This window comes from Zonotrichia leucophrys, chromosome 3 (assembly GCF_028769735.1).
Source record: "Zonotrichia leucophrys gambelii isolate GWCS_2022_RI chromosome 3, RI_Zleu_2.0, whole genome shotgun sequence".
NCBI classification, from domain to species: Eukaryota; Metazoa; Chordata; class Aves; order Passeriformes; family Passerellidae; genus Zonotrichia; species Zonotrichia leucophrys.
In genome coordinates this window covers 43848171-43866796 of record NC_088172.1, presented here as the reverse complement: position 1 = coordinate 43866796, position 18626 = coordinate 43848171, and the positions used below count along the sequence as shown (strand labels likewise).

At 41.5% G+C, this 18626-nt stretch overlaps 1 protein-coding gene across 1 annotated transcript; it reads left to right on the top strand.

The window, feature by feature from the left end:
* Nucleotides 1-384: 384 nt before the first annotated feature.
* SERINC1 (serine incorporator 1) lies at nucleotides 385-18527 on the top strand. The gene is made up of 10 exons (XM_064707976.1): nucleotides 385-539; nucleotides 6769-6930; nucleotides 8430-8623; nucleotides 11454-11533; nucleotides 11718-11855; nucleotides 13115-13284; nucleotides 13384-13474; nucleotides 14764-14905; nucleotides 15013-15243; nucleotides 16976-18527. Exons 1-10 carry the CDS (start codon nucleotides 501-503, stop codon nucleotides 17112-17114), a joined length of 1386 nt encoding a protein of 461 aa, XP_064564046.1. The 5' UTR covers nucleotides 385-500; the 3' UTR covers nucleotides 17115-18527.
* The last annotated feature ends 99 nt before the right edge of the window (nucleotides 18528-18626 follow it).

Sequence of the window (18626 nt, the reverse complement as noted above, 5' to 3'; positions counted from 1 at the left end):
TGCTGGCTGCTGCTGCTCCCCTGGCTGGATCTCCTTTCCTGATCACTGAGAGAACAAGAGGACACAGTCTCTCTCTCAAAGCTACGTCAGGGAAGGTATAGGTCAGATATTAGGAAGAAATTTTTCACCCAAAGAAGAATAAAGTACTGGAATTCTCTTCCCAGTGAGGTGGTAGAATCACCATCTCTGGATGTGTTTAAAAATAGACTGGACATGGCACTAGGTACTATAGTCTGGTTGAGGTGTTAGGGCATAGGTTGGACTTGATGATCTTAGAGGTCTCTTCCAACCTCGCGAATCTGTGATTATTTGGCCTGAGGCCGATCCCCAAGAACCCCTCGGCCCCACAGCATCCCTGCGCGTTCCCGCGCCAGGCCGGCAGTGACGTGCCCGCGCCGTCAGCGGCCGGAAGCGCCGCTGGCAGCAGTAAACAACGGCGTCGGGAGCCACGGCCGCCGCTTCCATCTTGGGGGAGCCCGAGCCCGAGCCCACCGGGGACCATGGGCAGCGTCTTGGGCCTCTGCTCCATGGCGAGCTGGGTAAGGTGGACGCGGGCGGCGCGGGGGTCCCTCCCTGCCTTTCCCTGCCCGCCGCAGGCTCGGAGCCGGCGGCCGGCGCTTCCCCTCCTCCGCAGCCGGGCCTCGCCCGCCGCCTCCCCGCGCCTGTGTCACCCAGGGCGGCTGCGGCGCTGCCTTCCCTCCTGCTCCTGCCGCACGGGGAGGCTGCGGGCCCCTGCCCGGCCCCTGCCCGGCCCCATCCGAGCTCGGTCCGCCCCAGTGGCCGCGGCCCCCGCTCCGCCGGGCAGGGCTCTCTCCCCGCCGCGCTGGAAGGGGTGGGCCCCGCCGTGGTTCCTCTTTCGGGCTGCTCCCGGGATCCGCAGGGATCCGTCGGAACCGTTTGGCCGGCGCTGTGGGGAGCTGCGTCCTTAACCCAGGCAGGCCGGCCTGCCGAGCTGCCGAGCGCCGCTCAATCCGCGTTGCTGTGCGGGAGGGGCCGCGGTGTCCGCTGAAATCGCCTCCCCGAATCTCCAAAGAGTCCGGTCAAATGCTTTGAACTCAGCGTTTCTTTCGGGAAAATCAAAACCCGCACGTTTCCCCGATTCTAATATTTGTATTTAATGCCTCTTTCTTACGGCTTTGTCTGTAGCAGCTCCACCCTTTGTAGCATCTTTGTCTCGCCGAGCCATCCTTTCCTGGCGGCACAGTAATCCGTGGTAATGTGTCACCACGTCAGTCAGGTGATGTTTGTTCATGGGAAGCAGGAGATTGAGATGGCATTAAGACTCTTGGCACGATGCAGGAAAGCGAAGAAGTTGGTAAAGAGTCTTCAGCTGAGACACTGCTTTTTTATCAATAAGTGATATATGTTTTTCCAAGTCTTGTCCCTGTCTATATTGACACAGTCAAGTGGTTTGTGAGTTTTTAGATGTTTGCAGTAAGAATGTCAGTGGGATTGTGAAAATCTGAATTTTTAATACCAAAAATAATTGTACCATGCATGAATCAAATTAAATTACCTATTATTAAAGCATTTGTGTACACACTTCTAGTGATGTAACAAGACCTCATATTTATCCAGGCTCCTACATCTGAATGTATGGGTTTTGGCTCTTCTAGTACAGAGTGACCTTTAATTAAGAGAGATGATCCATAATCCCTTGATCTCATCTACAAATTTCATGAAATTATCATAGAATTGGAAAATCTGCATCAATTAACTTCCAGGCTGATATGCCTGTAAATAATCAACTAGAACACTGATAATATCCTTTTTACTAATTACTGTCAGGGCTCATTTTGCTCTCATTAACATTTTACATACTACTTAATGGTTTAGCCAGTTAGGTTTGAATTACTACTGGATATACTTAACAGTATTATTTTTAATTATTGTTAAATACTTCATGACATTGTGACTATAGGCTTTATTTCAAATACTTGAGTTAATATATACTGCATTTTCAAGTTGATAAACAGCCTTTCTGACAACTGGTTGGCGTTTGTAGTGTTTGAAGAACCCCTGTCTACTTGTTCTTGATTGTTTGTTTTTCTGCAGAGAAATTCAGCGTGTTAGATAAAATGATTTCCATGAGATCATAATCTTAAATCAGATTTACTGTGAGTAGTTAACCCCTGTCCCTTCCTTTGAAGTACCTAAACAAATCAGGATGGGTAGTTTTTGTTGGTATTATTTTTCTCTTTCCCCTGATGGCTTTAAAGGGATCATTTTCTTTCCACATCTAAAACCACAGGTGATCAGCACTTAGAGCCTGTACAGCAGTTCTGAGCAGGAGCAATCTGTCCACGCTGCTCTCTAGGGATATGTCAGTACAAACTCAGCTTGTGGCTCTGAGGAGGAAGCACCCAGTGAGGGTGAGGGAGCCGCAGGACCAGGTGCTGTGGCGTTGGTGTGGTGCGGGCTGTGACGGCCGGCAAAGCGCCCCTGCGTGTAGGGGGACGCTGCTCTCACTGCAGCCCCTTCTCAGGGCCACGCGTGGTGCTGTGCAGAGCCTCTCTGCTCAGCCTCCTGCCGTGCTTGTGTCTTGTGTGCTTTTGTGATGTGCTGCTGCTGTGCGTGACTGCTCTGCGCTCCCCTGTGCTGATCAGGCAGTGCTTCACGGTAGCATTTTTAAGGGCAGGGGGAGCCTGTCAGAGATGGGGGTGAGGCCAATGCCATAAGAGCAGAGTCATCTCAGCAAAAGTCTTCTGCTCCTGACAGCCAGGCTTGATAAGGCAGCGCTGTTTTCCCTCTGCTGTGTCTTGCCTCTATTGTTCTCTTCTCTGAAACAGCTGAGCTGCTGTTTTGCTCTTTCAATATTCTCTGTCAAGGCAAAGATCTTGATTAATTCAGTGTCTATAAGCTTAAGAGTAGGGATGATGTAGCTGAACCCTGACTAGGCCCATCAGGGGCTTAGTGTTTTTGCAAATAATTAATTCAATATATAATCATTTAGTCATTACTCCAGCAGGAAGATTATGTTTAATATTAAAAACTTGTTCTGTGTACATCAAGGGCAGTAAGATTTGTCCTTCCATGATTTTGTGGGGTTTTCTGTCTCCTACTCTCTCCTTCAGTATACATCTTGTTACATGTTCCTCATGCAATTTCCACTGCCCTGGGGAATGAAATGACTCTTTGCGCAGGCATGAATTAACTTTAAACCCTGCTGGCTGCTCCCAGAATAGGTGTGTGGGTTTGTCTTCTTATTTTGCCTTAGTAAACACCGTTGAGCTGCTTATTTTTCCTCAAAAATATAAAAGGATATGAGTTGCTAGGTAAGTAAAGTTTCTGGAAGGCAACAGATTTTATTCAGCTGTGTCTGAGTAACTTTTGTCTAAGCTTCCTTACAGAAGCAAATTAAAAAGTGCTTGTGGAGTAACTTTTTGTCTGCATCTGTGACTAAGCTGAGTCACACTGGGGAGTTGAGCTTTGATCTCCATTGTAGTATCTTGCAAGTCAGGGTGAGTAGTTTTTGTTGGTATTATTTTTTTGCTGAAATTTTTGTGGGAGATGTGCTTTAAATTTAGGAAGAAAGTGGCACAAACTCACCTTGTCTCCTCTGCTGATAAGCTGAATTCCATGGGCTGAATGTTCCTTGGTTCCTGTTCTTTGTGAAGTCTGTAACAAGTAGTTTTGCTGGTAGTATACTGCTATTTTGTTGGAATGGTGTGCGTTTTATTCTCTTTTGCCAAAGAGAGAATTGGGCTGTAACGTGATTCCTTGTGTAAGTAGCCAGCTTGTATAAATAGTGTCCTGTATCAACAGGTGTCTCTTGTTCAGAGATGGATATGCATGAGCTGTGTAGGGGCAGAACATTTTAAGAGCTGGTGTTGGAGCTTAGACACTCTGGTGAGGTGTATGGCCTCTCTTGAGGCACATTGCTCCAGTGAGGTGCAGACAAACATCTTCATTTCAGCTACTGCAAGTCTCTCCTGTCTGTAGAAGCATTCATGCTTGAGCTTCCACTGAGGCAAGGAGCAAGTTGCTTGAATTATTTAGGTATCTAACAAACACTGGGATGCCTTACAGAAGTGAATTTTTGTAACCAGTGCTTCTGTCCCCATGTTTTCTGCAGCAGTTGAGCCTAATCATATATTCTATTCTGCCAAACTCAACCTTTTATTCAAAAGTATGTTTAGAAATATTAATGCAGACAGAATTAGTTCAAGAAAATAATTTTTGAACAGAGAACTGAGGTATTTTTCACTGGAAAGGTTATTTGTGTGTGTAGGAAATACTGTAAGACAGTAGTACTGTAAAATTCTGATGCATTTGCAGACAATATTTGCCATATGTTTCCTGCTTACAAAGTGTAGCTGCACCTAGTGTAGTTGCTTGCAGTTGTAGAGCAGCCTCAAAGGTCCACCTATGTCAGGACATTCCTGTGGCTGCCCTGGATGATTTGAGACCCTGGCAAGGAGCTCAGAGACCTTGGCACAGAGTCGAAAACACCTGTGCCTTCGATTTTAGTCCATAGAAAAAATTACTGACTTTGTGTGAAGATTTACAAGCCACAGGAGTTTAAGTAGAATGATAGTTAATTTGTCACAGAGTGAAAAAGTAGAATTTTGAGATTTTAGAAGGGGGGTTCAAGCAGCAAAATAAAATAATCTGGGTGTGTCCTGTCCTCCTTCTTGTCCTCCATCTTCTGCTGTGGTGGTGACACTTTTCGATTGGTTTAGAGTAGAGACAGACTGCCTAACATAAGTAATAGGTATTGGAATATTATTGTAAATAAAGTACTCGTAGTTTTTAGTATTAAAAGTCAACACCACCCCAAAGTCAGTCAGTGTGCCACAGACCAACCTGCCAGACAAATCTCAGCAGGTCAGAGAAAGAATGTAATAGATAAAATAAACAACCTTGGAAAGCAGAACCGGTGAATCTCAACTTCTTCTTCAGTCATGGGGCTAGAAAAAAAGACTTTCTAATACCTCAAGAGTCATCTCAACCACAAAACCTGAGACACCTACTGCATCTTTTATGAAGAAGAGGGCCTGAGTGGGATGATCTGGTACTCTGTCCAGGTGCGTCCTGAATGCCTCCAGTGGTGCAGACTTACCATATCCTTGGGGAGGTTGTTGCAGGGACTGGTTGCTCTCAGTGTAAGTAATTTTTTTTATTATATTGAGATGAAACCTCCTATAATCAATGCATTCATATTATTTGTGCTGCACTGAGAGGAGGAGAAGGTAAAAAGGGGCAATATAATAACTATTCCATCCTGAAATACTTTTAATGAGAAGCTGCCTAGTTTCAGTGGTTTAGCAGACACATGTAATGGTGAAGTTGGCCAATTTAAAGATAATTCTGTGGCGTAGTGGAGTGAAGATTGTTGGCTCCTTGGGAAGGAACATGTGCCAAAAAGAATACAGGGAAGTTATTTAAAAGATGAAGTTTGTGGGTTCAGTGTGTGAGTCTGGTTGAAACTGTGGGAATGATAATCGGCCTTGTCCGGAGGGCTTCTCAGGAGTGTTGTGGCAGTCTGTCTGCTTTTCCCAGCAACCCCTGGGGCTCTTCCGGTAGCAGTGGACTGCTGGCATTTTTGGTTGTCATATGATTAAACTGCTGAGAACTCCTTCTGAACACACACCTGTCATACTGGGTGACTGGAATGTCCTGGTCATGTGGCCTTCTAACTACTCCTGTCCTTAGGTGACTGTGTGACTCAAGCAGTGATGGACACCTGTGGATTTTGTCCCATGGTGGAGTTGTCCCTGGATGTGTGCCTGGGGGAGAAGCTGGGTTTTAACTCTGTTCTGTATCTTTGTTTGTCATGGTTTGTTGTAGCTCAGAGAAGGGCAGTGATCACACCTTTTGATTGTACCTTTCCTCCTTTGGCTAATGTTTACTTGCAGGACCTTGCCTTTCTTTTGCTTCCCAAACTGTCACACTGCACGTGGCAGAGAATTGTTCCCTGCTTCCCAACCCTCTCCTGGTGAAATAGCTCCCTTTTTTTCTGCCCACAATTTTCTATGTGAGAATTAAATACAGGTAAATTTTGTCCTGTTTGGTTTTCCCCCCTTGTAGTATTACAACTGTACAGCATTCCCCATGATACCATGATATTGGTATCTATATCATACAGTATTGATAGCAAATACCAACTTTTGCTGTTGATATTTGGTATCAATAACACATGTTCTGCATATTTGCTCTGTTCTTACTGTTTGTAACTTTTACATTGCATAAGTTAATTTTGCAGCCTAACAGAATCATGTGATATGTGAGTAACTGCTAATATGAAATAGTTTGCAACCTAAGATTTAGGCTGTGTCACCTGTTTTGGAAATATTTATGGCCCCAGTGAGGATTTTATCCCAACTGTGCCAGGTGCTGAGAGTGTACCTACATAACAGTTGTGCTCGTATCTTTTTCCTGTGGTGTGTTTGTTTAATCTCTGCAGCTGTGGAAGGGAGGATGTAGTTGCTAACAAAAGCATTCCTTGCATGTCATTTGACTGAAATGAAATAAAATTCAAGAGAACAAATGAGCCTGAATCCAGTCTTTATTTCTTCTGAATGGCTAAATGATTACTTCTAATCATTGAGAATATTAGAAATCAGTAATTTCACCATGCAGCAGCGCATTGGGAAGCGCTGTTGTTTGGTGGCAGTGTGGCATGTAGCAGTGTCTTAGTGGTGGGATGCATGGGATGAGTAATTTTCCATCATATCTGATGATCTGCACAGCCTGATTAAATATTGAAATCTAGTAATATAGTAATCCAAAGCTTTTTAAATAATTCATGTTCTGTCTTTTTGTCAGATACCATGCTTGTGTGGAAGTGCCCCGTGCCTGCTGTGCCGATGCTGCCCCAGCGGAAACAACTCCACCATAACTCGGCTGATTTATGCCTTCTTTTTACTTCTTGGCGTCAGCGTTGCCTGTGTGATGCTAATACCAGGCATGGAAGAGCAGCTGAAGAAGGTCAGGTTATTTATTGCTAGCATTTTTGGGAGAACAAATGTCATAAATAATAGTAATTGACATCTTGAAAAGCATGGATTTTATTTGGAAATATGTCATTTTGTTACCAGCTGTGCTTCACGTCACCATTAATTTGTTTGTGAGTCAGAGATGTTGTGGGAAGATCCCTCTGTAGGTGAAAAGCACTCTTTTGAGGTAAAGCCTCTTCTTCTCCAGAGCAGAAAAAGAAAAGATTTTGTATCAAACAAGAAAATTTATGTATGTGTACTTTCAAATTAAGAATTATTGAGATGCTTGTATTTATGGCATCTTGGCCATTGAGATGCTTGTATTTATGGCATTGATTTTTATTGTGGTTGTGATTAAAAGAAACAACCACTAGAAGATGCCTTCTAGTTTTGTCATGCTGTACTAGTTAAAATTCTATTTTAGTAACAAAAGTATTTTTCACTCATCATAGTAGCCTGTTTTCCACCCAGGGAATTTAGGAAATGTTTGTAGGATCTTACAGTTTATTAGCTAAATGAAGACGCAATATAAAACTGGAGAATGGTAATGTGAATTACAGTAGAGCTTACAGGTTCACTGAACTTGGGTTGCATGTACTTCAGTTCTGTTTTGCCATTTTAAGGTTTTTTCAGTAGATTGTAGCTTTGGTTAGGCATGATTTTCATGGTTTTTCCCCCAAATTATTCATCTGTAAATCTGTATTGTAGGTTGGTGTAGTTACCACTTTAGAGCTTCAGTGAGAACCATGTTAGTCACCCAGGAAAGAAGATTCCAGCCTTCTGGAGTATGGAAAGATATTGACTTCTGAAAGATATTGCTCATGTCCTGGTAGTGACTGGAGAGAATGTTCTCAGCTGTTTCATATGGAAATTACAGACACACCTAATTGATAGTGAGGGTACTTTTTCTGGGAAAGGCTGTGTCTGTTTTAAAGAGATGTAAGCAGGCTGCCACCTCCTAGCCATGTCATAAGCCTGATTGTAACTGTCAAGTCAAATTTACATGTTCACAGATCTTTAATTATCTCTTGATTCAGATCAGCAAGGGAAAACTGCATTTCTTTGAGAAGTTCTGAAATTGCTAATAACATAAAAAACCTGTTAATAAGATCCATGTCCCACTCTCAGAAACATTCAGGGTCAGGTGGGATGGGGCCTCAAGCAACTTGATGTAGTTGAAGATGTCCTTGCCCATGGCAGAAGGGTTAGTCTAGGTGAGCTTTGAATGTCTTCTCCAACCCGAACTATTTTATGGAAAGATTTATTTTATTTTATTTTATCCTGCCTATGCCGTTTTTTTTTTCCTTGCATGTGTTTGACATTCTAGGTGGACTACAGCTAATGATGCAGCCCTTCAGTATCATATTTTCTAACTGTTAATAGTTACATAATGTTACAATATTAATAAATTGAGTATTGGAAATGTATTACTGTTCATTTACTGACAGGAAGTCTTTTAATGATGACTGATGTATCTTGTATTTATCACAGATTCCTGGATTTTGTGATGGAGGGTTGGGAACAAGTATTCCTGGTGTGCAGGGCCACGTGAACTGTGATGTGCTGGTTGGCTACAAGGCTGTGTACCGCGTGTGCTTTGGCATGGCCATGTTCTTCCTGCTCTTCTCCTTGCTGATGATCAAAGTGAAGAGCAGCAATGACCCCAGAGCAGCAGTGCACAATGGGTAAGGTGCAGAAATGAGTGCTGAGATGAGTTAGTGATTAATTTTTGTTTCATTCCACAGAGAGTTTTTCAAGAACTAAAAATATGTAGGAGTCTCATCTGAATTGTATTCCTCTTAACTTTGAAGTTTGTAAGAACTTTTTTTCTTTTCTGAACGGTTTTGTTTTAAAGGTTATAGCAGTTACACATATATATCAATATAGATGTATAAAACATATCTTTTCTCTTTCTGCTATCTTCTCAGTTGCCCCTCTGCAAAACAAAAAGAGTTATGTATCTAGTTTCTGAGCTTCCCAGTGAATTTTCATTTGTATTTCATTTTAGTTAAGATTATCAGATGGAAAAATATAGTGGAATTTCAGCTTGTGTATTGACACAAGCGGTAGTTTTCATCTCAAGTTCTGCCTATGTGTAATGTAGCTCCTTGAACCAAGGAAATGTAAATATTTGTGAGAGGACATGATGCTAAAAAGCCTAAAACCATTTATGGTGCCTAATTTTTGTGGTCACAGTGATTGCTTAGACTACTGCTTTTTAGAGGTGACTGTGTTTAACAGAAGCTATGAGCAGCTAAGCAAAAAATTTAATTTTATAGTCAGTATAGTAGGATTAAACATGTCTAACAGAAAAACAGAAAAAGCTTCAAATTATTTCTGTAGGGGAAAATAATTAAGACTGAGCAGAATATTGCTTTATTTACTTTTGGGTTTTTTTGGAAAAGAAAAAGAGAGTACGTATTAAGATATGTTAGCAAGAGTAACTCAGTTCAGCCTTTCCCTCCACCCTGCTTTGTTCAGGAGAACATGCTTGTTGCAAGCAAAAAGAAAGTGGTTCAGCTACATTCTGTATCAGAGCTCTGTTGTTTTTTGGTTCTTTTTCAGAAAAAGGCACATGGTGATTTTCCATAATGACGAATGTTTTTTACCTAAATTTTTTCTAAAGTGTTTGTGATCTTCTTGATAACCTTATTTGGAGTTGTGCTCTCCAATACAAATTTAGGTACTGTTTATGCAACCCATAGCAGTATGCTCTTCTTAGCCAATCTAACATGAACACTAGGATAAAAGGAAAAATTTAACTGTTGCTGGTAAAATATTTAATAACATTACTTTCAATACTTCTGTAGTAATTCTTTACTTCAATAATATGCATTATAGTGAACTTTATGAAAAGCAGTATGACTTTTAATTTTTGAAATTGTCTGTATCTTCAGTAACATTTTGAGATGTAATCTTTTTGTCAGTGATTTGAAATACTCAGAATATTAGGTTTTTGCATATATGTGTACTAACTCTTTCATGCTTGCATGCAAGTTAAGCTCCATTATACAATCTAGTGCCAATGTTCACATTCTCTGCTTTTTTAGTGCCAGTCAGAATGGTTTCTTGCCTCAGGTTTATGATGACAATAGAAAAAAATAAATTATATCCACAAGATAATTACTAGCTTGTACAGAATGCACAGCAGCTTTAGGTGTTATTTCAGATGACTGTTGTTTTCAGTTGTAGAATGGGGTAGAGCAGTAAGATCCATCAAAAAAGTCTAGAATTAGAGATTAAGTATATATAAACTTGAACCCATTTCCATTTCTATGATTGAGAATGACATTGATTAAAAAAGTGGATTCTAAAACTATTTTTAGTGGGATTTGTATTGCACTGTAAATGTTACAACTTAATTCAACTTTCGGACTGAATTTTGTCTCCTCTCTATATCCCAGGGATTTAGTCCATTTTGTTCTGTATTCTACACTCCTGTCATCTCACATAATTCCTCTCCACACAACTGGAATTTGTTCTTCTGGTATCCATCACTTGATTGTAACAGCCAGCAGGAGAGATTAAACTTGCTAAAGTATGGGAATAAATGGGAAGGGATAGAAAACTTGAAAAACTGACAAGTGGTTGACATTGTGGGGGTGTGGTACATGTCTTTGTGGTGTTATATTCAGTTTTGAAGTGCATGTAGATGGCATCATGCCTGTTTTAGGAGCTGCCTGTCACTGGGATCAGAAAAAATAATCTTTACCTCCTTACAGTTTTGTTGGCATAACAGTTTGAAGTTCTCTATGCAGGGTATATTTATACAGTTAGTGTTTGGGGTGAGTTGTTGTATCTTTGGTGAAGGATATTCCCATGTATGCTTTCTGGAAACATCTGATCTCTTTTGATGCTCTGTGAGTTCATCTCTTTTACTGGAAGAAAAATTCCAATGACACTGCCCTGAAGCAGGGACTTGGAACTTGATTGTGTCTTTTCTGTGCAGGATAAATGATTTGCTTTTGTTTTTGTGGTAAATCCTCATCAGCTCAGTAGGCCTAAAGAATCTGAAGTTGGATGGGAGGAATCTAGATGTTTGTATATTTCTCTCATGTAGGAAGTGAACCAAGACTGGTAGGGAGCTCCAGCATAATGTTTTATGTCATTGTAGGCATCAATGTGATCTTTGATATTAAAAGTACAAAGAGATTTTTTAACCCATTTTTCTGATATGCAGACAAACCAACAATCTCTGTTCTGGTTTTAAACTGTTCTGGTTTAAAACGTTCTTAGGAAGAAAAAAAGCAGCTCACAATTGGCCTAATTTGGAACTCACAAGTAAGAAGATACCTCTGGGAAATGTGTCAAACTCTGTGTCAGTCTAGCACAGGTTAAGCATAATTTTTTAGAGAGCAAAAATCTTGGGCAGATAGAATTTTTATCCTGCTTCAAGTGAGGCAAGTTAAGAATGAGCAAATTAAAAAAAAAAAAAACAACTCTTAAAGATGTGTATTTTATATATGAATTAGACCAGACTTAACAGTTGCCTTATTTTCTTTTATTTCCCTTTAGATTCTGGTTCTTTAAATTTGCCACAGCGCTTGCAATTAGTGTTGGAGCTTTCTTCATCCCAGAGGGACCATTTACAACTGGTGAGGGAATCTTGTCTTCCTCTGTATCATGGTGCAGTCATACTTAGTTTTAAATAAAGTGCGTGCATGCTGATATACAGTTTTAATTGTAGCTGTGTAACTGTAGTGCTTCTGTGTGTTTAGGGACACTGTGATGGGGGTAAACCTATGGTTCGTAACTGATTTTGTTCTACTTCTCTTCTAGTGTGGTTCTATGTAGGTATGGCTGGAGCATTCTGCTTTATTCTTATTCAGCTGGTCTTGCTTATTGACTTTGCCCATTCCTGGAATGAATCTTGGGTTGAAAAAATGGAGGAAGGAAACTCAAGATGCTGGTATGCAGGTATGGAGGGACTATACTACAGTCAAGTGTTAACTTTAATTTAATGTGCATTGTCTTAAATAAGTTACTCACTGAATAGTTCATTTTACCAATGCAGAAAGGGCTGCTTCATGCAGGAGTGTCATTTTCTCAGATGTGTAGTTCAGCTCCATTGATGTCTTTCTGTTTTCAGGTTAAATAAGGGGAAGCAGGGAGAGATGCAGCAGCCTCTGAGTAATAAGATCTGTTCCCTGGGTGCAAGGCATGAGTTTCACATAATCACAGAATGGGTGAGGCTGGAAGGGAGCACAGCAGCTCATCTGATGCAGCCTCCCAGCTCAAGCAGGGTCATCCTGGAGCACACATGGCACAGAATTGTGTCCAGATGGTTCTTGAATATCTCCAGTGAGGGAGATGCTACAACCTGTCTGGGCAATCTGTTCCAGGGTGCAGTCATACACAAAGTAAAGAAGTTCTTCCTCATGTTCAGGTGGAGCTTTCTGTGCATCATGGTATCAGAAAAGTGGCAACTGCAGCTTTTAGGGCTTTTCTTGTTTTGTTTTTTGGGTCAGTTTAGTTTTTTTTTTGTTGGGGTTCTTTAGTTTTGGGTTGTTTGTTTGTTTGTTTTGGGGTTTTTTTGTTTTTTTTTTTTTAGTCGTAGCTTTTGCTAGCTCTTCAGTGCTGATTAAAAACAAAGTAACCTGCTAGTGCATCATGTTGAGTAGAATAATCTCAAACAATTGTTTTTTCTGGTTGCCAGTTAATCATTCTTAGAAGGTATATGTGTGAAAGGTCAAGGTAGTGAAGGAGAGTAAAGTCATCTCACTAGAGAAATGTTATTTTAATAAAGTGTTTCAGATTTTATAATTTAGGTGTTTCAGAAGACAGTATGGCCTGTGTTAATTCACTGGCTGCTTCCCTATTTAGTGTTTTTTCTAAGATGTAATTTGGAAATGAGATTTTGTGTTAGCCTCTGAAGCTGAAGTATTTCTTCAGTTTCTTTTTTAAGCTGTTAGCCAGAGTGTGTCCAGTACAGCTATCTATGTTTGTTTATCCTCCTTGCTCTTCCTGGTTGCTGTTAGGGCACTGGAGAATCAAGCATGGCCTCATGATTCCAATGTATTGTTTCTTCACGGGCTATTTGAGAACTTCTTTTACATTTCAGTGCCCAGAATTCTTGTTGTATATCGTATCCCATACTTGATAATCATGCAGTATTTATTCCAATCATAGTAGTCTCTGTTATTAACCAGTTTAACTATGGTTTTGTTTCTTCACAGCTCTCCTCTCAGCTACAGCTGTCAACTATCTGCTGTCTCTGGTAGCTATTGTCTTGTTTTATGTTTATTACACTCATCCAGAAGGTTGTTCTGAAAACAAGACATTCATCAGTGTTAATATGCTCCTGTGCATTGGTGCTTCTGTAATGTCAATTCTGCCAAGGATTCAGGTACGATTTTAATTCTGTTACCTCCTGTATTATCACAATATAATTGTGCCTGCAACTTTTGATTGCCTAACTTCCCTCTTCTGTGACTCCTTTGTGTAGGAATCTCAGCCAAGATCTGGTTTGCTGCAGTCTTCGGTGATCACAATTTACACAATGTATTTGACTTGGTCAGCCATGACCAATGAGCCAGGTAAGTGTAGTAACAATGTAGAGCATTTTGGGTAACCAGTTCAGCAATAAATTGTACTTCCACTTCTTGCAGGGCAGCATTAGAGCAGGGTAACAGAATGTGCATATGGTAGGGGTCAGCTACATGTCCTGCTGGGAGCCCACTCTCCTGAGGGATAGGAAGGGATGGGCAGCAGGGAGGGGGGGCAGGGTCTGCGTGGCTGGTCCAGGCAAGCTCCCTTGAGGGGGAGAGAGAAGCAGAGTGCCACTTCTTCTGGTGGTGCTCACCTTTTCCTCCCCCAAAGCCACGCTCCCAGCAACAATGTGGGATGCATAAAATAGCAACATGGCCTTGCCCACACATCTCTGAGCTCCCCACCTCTGCAACCAGCATGCTAAGATTGTGTCTTTCCCCCTGCTTGTATGGCATGTAATTCTGCGTTTTACTGGCAGAACTGCAGTATTCTAAAGCTTAGATTTTGCAGATCAGTGCAACTCCCCTGAGGAGTCCAGGAGTTTCATATCTCTACCAAGTGTCATGTTTCTTAGGTGACCAAGATGCTACTGATTATATTTTTCCAAGCTGAGGATTTATAACCAGTATTAGTAAATGTTGTCAGTGTTTATTGTGACTGGAAACAGTTGAATGTCTCTAAAAAAAAACAAGTGCAGAAATTATGATGATTAAAATAAATCACCAGATATTGATTTTAGTGGTTTTAATTGGGTCTCTGACCCTTTTGTCTTAGCTGTGGACAATCTTCTGTGCTTCTGTGTCATGGAATACATGAGTCATCTAATTCAGGCAGTCATTATGGGAAAATAAGATTGTCTACTACTTTCAGCTGTTGCATCAGTGTTACCTGTGGATGCTGTGGGTTGGGAACCACTCATAATAAAAAACTGACTTACTGGCATTGTTTTCCATTTCTGGGATGACTTGGGTACCCCATCTATAGAATATGTTTGTCAAACCTGTTTTCTAGCAGTAGAATTTCTGAAGCTTATTATACAGAAATTTCTGTTTTGTTGCATCTAATTATGTCAGATGGAATAGTAAAGCAGTTGATGCATATCTTACATAAGTTCAGAATCCTTTTATCTGCTCAAAGACATAGATTTTTATGCCATATACTGTCATTTCCCTGCTCTAGAGAGATTCAGTAGGCTAAAATTAAATTCAAATTTCACTTAAAGACTGTCACAGTCACGACGTTCCTTTCTATTTCTGTGCATTCAGCATGGAAATGTGCTATTAAATATTTGTCCTGTTCTTGTTTTATGTAAGTTCTAATGCAGTTTCCCTCACAGACAGGCGCTGTAACCCCAGTCTGCTGAGCATCATTGGTTACAACAGCACCACCATTCCAACCCAAGGTCAGGTAGTGCAGTGGTGGGACGCGCAAGGGATTGTAGGACTGGTTTTGTTTTTGCTGTGTGTTCTCTATTCAAGGTAAGATTCCTTTAAAAAAATACATTAATTTGTATCACTTCTTATTGTTGGATATGAAATAGTATTTATTTGGGTATCTGTACCATGTCCTTTCCTGTCACATCCAGCATCCGGACATCCAACAACAGCCAAGTTAACAAGCTGATGCTAACCAGCGATGAGTCAACGCTGATAGAGGATGGAATGCCCAGGAGTGATGGCTCCCTTGATGATGGAGATGATGTTCACCGAGCTATAGATAATGAGAGGGATGGAGTTACTTACAGTTACTCCTTCTTCCACTTCATGCTTTTCCTGGCATCACTGTATATCATGATGACACTTACCAACTGGTACAGGTATGTATGTTTGATTAGATGTTGTGCTGATAATGAGCTTACAAGAGGCTGTCTGTTTCTGGACAAGGAGGCACAAGTTGCATGCTCTGGAATGTCGGTCTTGAGTGAGCCTTCTCAAGGGAAGTGTATCTGAAAACTGTAGCCAGCCTTGTTCACAAGTGCCTGCCATATTTTCTAGGATGATTCGTGTTATTCACTGAACTGCTGAAATGCATCCTGCTAAAGTGAACAGGATAAAGTCTTACATTATATAACAATTAAAAATTAGTAAACACTAGGCCCATGTCTAGTACAGAGAGCTAGAAAAAGGACATGTTATATCAACAGGTCAAGGGGAAGGTGTTTCTTCCCATCTCCTCCAGTTCTGGGGCTTCCCAGTATGAGAGAGACATGGGCATATACTGGAGAGAGTCCAGCAAAGGGCCACAAAGATGATTAAGGGACTGGAGCATATGTGACATATGAGGAGAAGCTGAGAGAGCTGAGACTGTTCAGCTTGGAGAAGAGAAGGCCCAAGGGGTGTCTCACCAACGTGTAGAAACACCTGAAGGAGGTGTGCAAAGAAGATGGAGCCAGGACTTTTCAGTGGTCCCCAGTGACACGGCCAGAGGCAAAAGGCACAAACTGAGACACATGTGGTTCCCTCTGAACATCAGGAAACATTTTTCCATTGCTAGGGTGACTGAGCACTGGTGCAGGTTGCCAGGGGAAGTTGTGGAGTTTCCATTCTTGGAGGCACTCCAAAGCTGTCTGGGGCAGCTGGATTTAGGTGTCCCCGCTGGAACAGTGGAGCTGGACTTGAGAACCTTCAGTAGTTTCTTCCAACCACAGCCATTCTCTGATGGGGCTTGGTGGAAGGAAATTATGTTGTCTGATCCTTGGAAAAAATCCTAACAATAAAATAGTCCTCCTGTGTGTGAACTGTTACTAACAGCTAGATCAGATCAGAATTAAAAAATACAGCTTACGGTCTCCAGTTACATGGCAAAGAACAATTTGTATCGAAAAAGCAACACTAAAAGGTACTTCCTTCAGAAATAACTCTTAAATAGTCCTGCTGTGAAATTGATTTGTGGCCCTACTTGGGCCCAATATGACATCAAGATGATCAATTTCTCTAGGTGGTGTGTTGCCTTGTTCTTCTAAAGTTCTTCTAAGCCTTCTGATGTTTACATTCTTGTAAATAATGATTGTTTTGCATTCCTTTCTGGAGGAGAGAATTGATGGACTGTTGGTTTGACCAGTATGATTGGAGAGGTGGCAATTTCATCCTCCAATCCATGGTCATTTTAGAATTCTGTAAATAGTGAGGTTGGGAAATAAATGTGCTCTTTTTGCCTTGGACATCTCAGCGTGTGAGTGTCGTTTGTGTCATATTGCAACAGTGGTGTCCTTTGGCAAGGCAGAATACATTCTCTTTGTTTTTAAGTGCTATCCATTTACTGCCTTTCTGCAGATTTGTTAGAGATTCCTAGTAATTATTTCTGCTTTTTGGCAGCTTCTCATACTGAGTATTTTTTGTGCTGTTGTTGTTTTTCCGCCTCCTGTGACACCTACATACAAGTGGTGTTCTTGTACAGAGTGGTGTGAACTGCCTGGGAGAAGGGTCCTTTGGGGTGTGTGAATTGAGAATGATCTCCTGTGAAAACAGTGTTGAAGGGTAGCTTAGAACACAAGTATGTTATATTGAAAAAAATTGCAAATGATCCTTTGTCTTTTCCTTGGTTCACAGCCCGGATTCTTCCTACGAGACAATGACCAGCAAGTGGCCGTCGGTGTGGGTGAAGATCTCTTCCAGCTGGATTGGCATCGTGCTGTACGTGTGGACTCTGGTGGCTCCGCTGGTTCTCACCAACCGCGACTTTGACTGAGCTGTGCTGCTCTGGAGGAGGCTGTGCTAGCACCACGCGTCCCTGAAACAAACAGTATTCCAGCTAGTAGTGCGGCTGTAAATACATGTGTGCGTGCTGTCCAGGTAGTATTCCCTGCTTTGTCCTGCATGAGTACCTTGAATCATGTCTTGTCATTTCAGTAAATGACTTTTTATAGCTGAGCTCAGTGGTAATTGCTGTAACGATGGTTTTCAGAGGATTACTCCTCCTTTGAGTGCTTTGGGAGCACGAGATGTAAGATCGAGAGCTTTGGGAAGTATGTTTTCTTCCCCCTCAATTGCATTAAATGGTTGTAGGAAAAGAAGTGCAAGTGTTAATTAGGGTAATTAAACAGTGCTAGGTCAGGCTTTACAAGTGAAGAGGGTCTGCCTTTGATGATCCCTGTTGCCTTGATTCCTAAGTAAGCCTTGAGTAAGTGTTGTTAGACTCAGAGGAGCACTGTGGGTTCACTGGATGTCTTGCAGCACTAAGACACTACCAGCCTGACTTTTCCCATGCCGAGGGCAGCGGTACCTTCAGCACAGATGGGGGGGGAAAACTTGCACCTGGAGCTGCAGAGGAGCCAGTCCAGTGTGCCCCACTGCACACAGGACAGGCACCCTGGGGAGAATACCCTGGTATCAGAAGCATGTTTTTAAGGCACCTGTTTACAATGTGCATCTACATAGTATTATTGGTTTTTAAAGTAGTTTAAGTAGCATAGCTGTGCTGTAATTTATTACTGTTTTGTGTGCCACTTTATTGGCTAAGCTACAATCATGAAGTTTGCAAGGAGCCGAGTGGTAAAAGCTGTGTAAGCCCTTTGGAGAAATTGAGTATTATGATAAAAAAAAAAGCAGAGAAAAAAGAAGCACTGAAGTTACAATAACTAAAGGAGGTTTGCATTTACTGAGGCTTCAACTGAAGGGTTTCTTAAAATATTTGGGGCTCTGAATCTTGAAATCTTTTACTGTATTAGGTATTTTGCTTGTTGTCCATTGCCAGAGATGGACTTGAGCCTAGAAAGTCTAAATCTAGGCATAGTTCCTGTGCAGTTACAAAATCTTAAAATGCTTTTGTGCTTGCTGCTTTGTAACTGAAGTACATAAGCTGCATAATTTCTCTGTTACTTGCTACAACTTGAGCCTAGAGCCGCCTGACTGGGAGTGACCCTGGAGCCTGCAGCAGATGTTATGCTCATCCCTTTCTGTGGCGTTTGTAACTGTGACTTCCTGTTGCTATTCTCTAAGCTTTTATTTTAATTCTGCACCTGAACACTGACATTTACTGCAAAAAATCTGACATGTCAAGTCGAACTTGAGACAGTAATGGAAAGATTAGTAAAGGCTTGTAATAATTTGGAATATGTTGTTACCTTATTAATAAATAAATTTGGATGAAGATGTCCCATGACTTTTGATGTCTCCTGCTGCTGCTATTGCTGGCTATTGCAAGGGTTTGTGTAACCTTCTCACCCTCTCTTCTGGGGCTGCTTTGTAGCACTGTCAGGTT